Consider the following 713-nt stretch of genomic DNA (forward strand, 5'->3'; position numbering starts at 1 on the left):
CCCCGGGGCCCGGATGGGCCCCCGCTCCCGCTCCGCAGGCTTTAGAGACGAGGAACGGGAGGGCCAGGCGGGTGGCGACTGGCCCAGGGCCGCGCAGCGTGGGTCAGCTGCACGCTGGAGGGACCCGGGAGGGGCCGGGGCGACGGGGCATTACTCTTCTCCTCGCCGTTCAGCCAGTAGGAGTCCTGCGGGCTGCCACTTTTGATGGACGTGATGTATGCGATCCACCGGTAGCTGGCAACAGACCGGGCGGCCGGCGTGAGACAGGCCCGCGGCCAGCGTGGCCCCGCCCGGGCGCCCAGCACCGGGGGCCTGCTTCGGCCAGCCGCCCCTCCGCACCCCTCCCCGCCTACTTGAACTTCGAGGGTCGCGTGACGTTGGACAGGGGGTCGAGGAGGAAGTGCTTCTGGGAGATCTCCCCAGAGCTGGTGTCCACGGTGATGACCGGGAAGCCCATCTGCAGGATCCAGCGGTCCATGATGTTGCTCACGGTGTCGGGCAGGATGACGTTGTTCTGGTTGACAGCCTGGGGCGGAGCAGGGAGCTCAGCGACCACCCCCCTACCCGTCGGGCAGCCCCTCACTCTCAGGCGGGGGGCGCTGGGGTGCAGCGGAGCTGGACAGACGCTGCCGACCCTCGCTGCCCGGCTGGGCAGAACCGCGGGCCTCGGGCTCCTTCCCCAGCGACTAAGCACATCCAGCCCCATCCTGCGC

The 713-nt window shown here is 70.5% G+C and overlaps 1 protein-coding gene across 1 annotated transcript in view; it reads right to left on the reverse strand.

Annotated features, from left to right (window-relative positions):
* Positions 1-713, reverse strand: part of ANPEP (alanyl (membrane) aminopeptidase) — a 12,076-nt gene that overhangs the window by 7,074 nt on the left and 4,289 nt on the right. The window contains exons 10-11 of the mRNA XM_012732683.1: positions 354-526; positions 155-234 (exon numbers count right to left, since the gene is read on the reverse strand). Coding sequence (XP_012588137.1) covers positions 155-234; positions 354-526 — 253 coding nt within the window. The remainder of the gene's footprint in view (positions 1-154; positions 235-353; positions 527-713) is intronic.

This window comes from Condylura cristata, unplaced genomic scaffold (assembly GCF_000260355.1).
Source record: "Condylura cristata isolate star-nosed mole 26May11 unplaced genomic scaffold, ConCri1.0 scaffold00035, whole genome shotgun sequence".
In the NCBI taxonomy this organism is placed as follows: domain Eukaryota; kingdom Metazoa; phylum Chordata; class Mammalia; order Eulipotyphla; family Talpidae; genus Condylura; species Condylura cristata.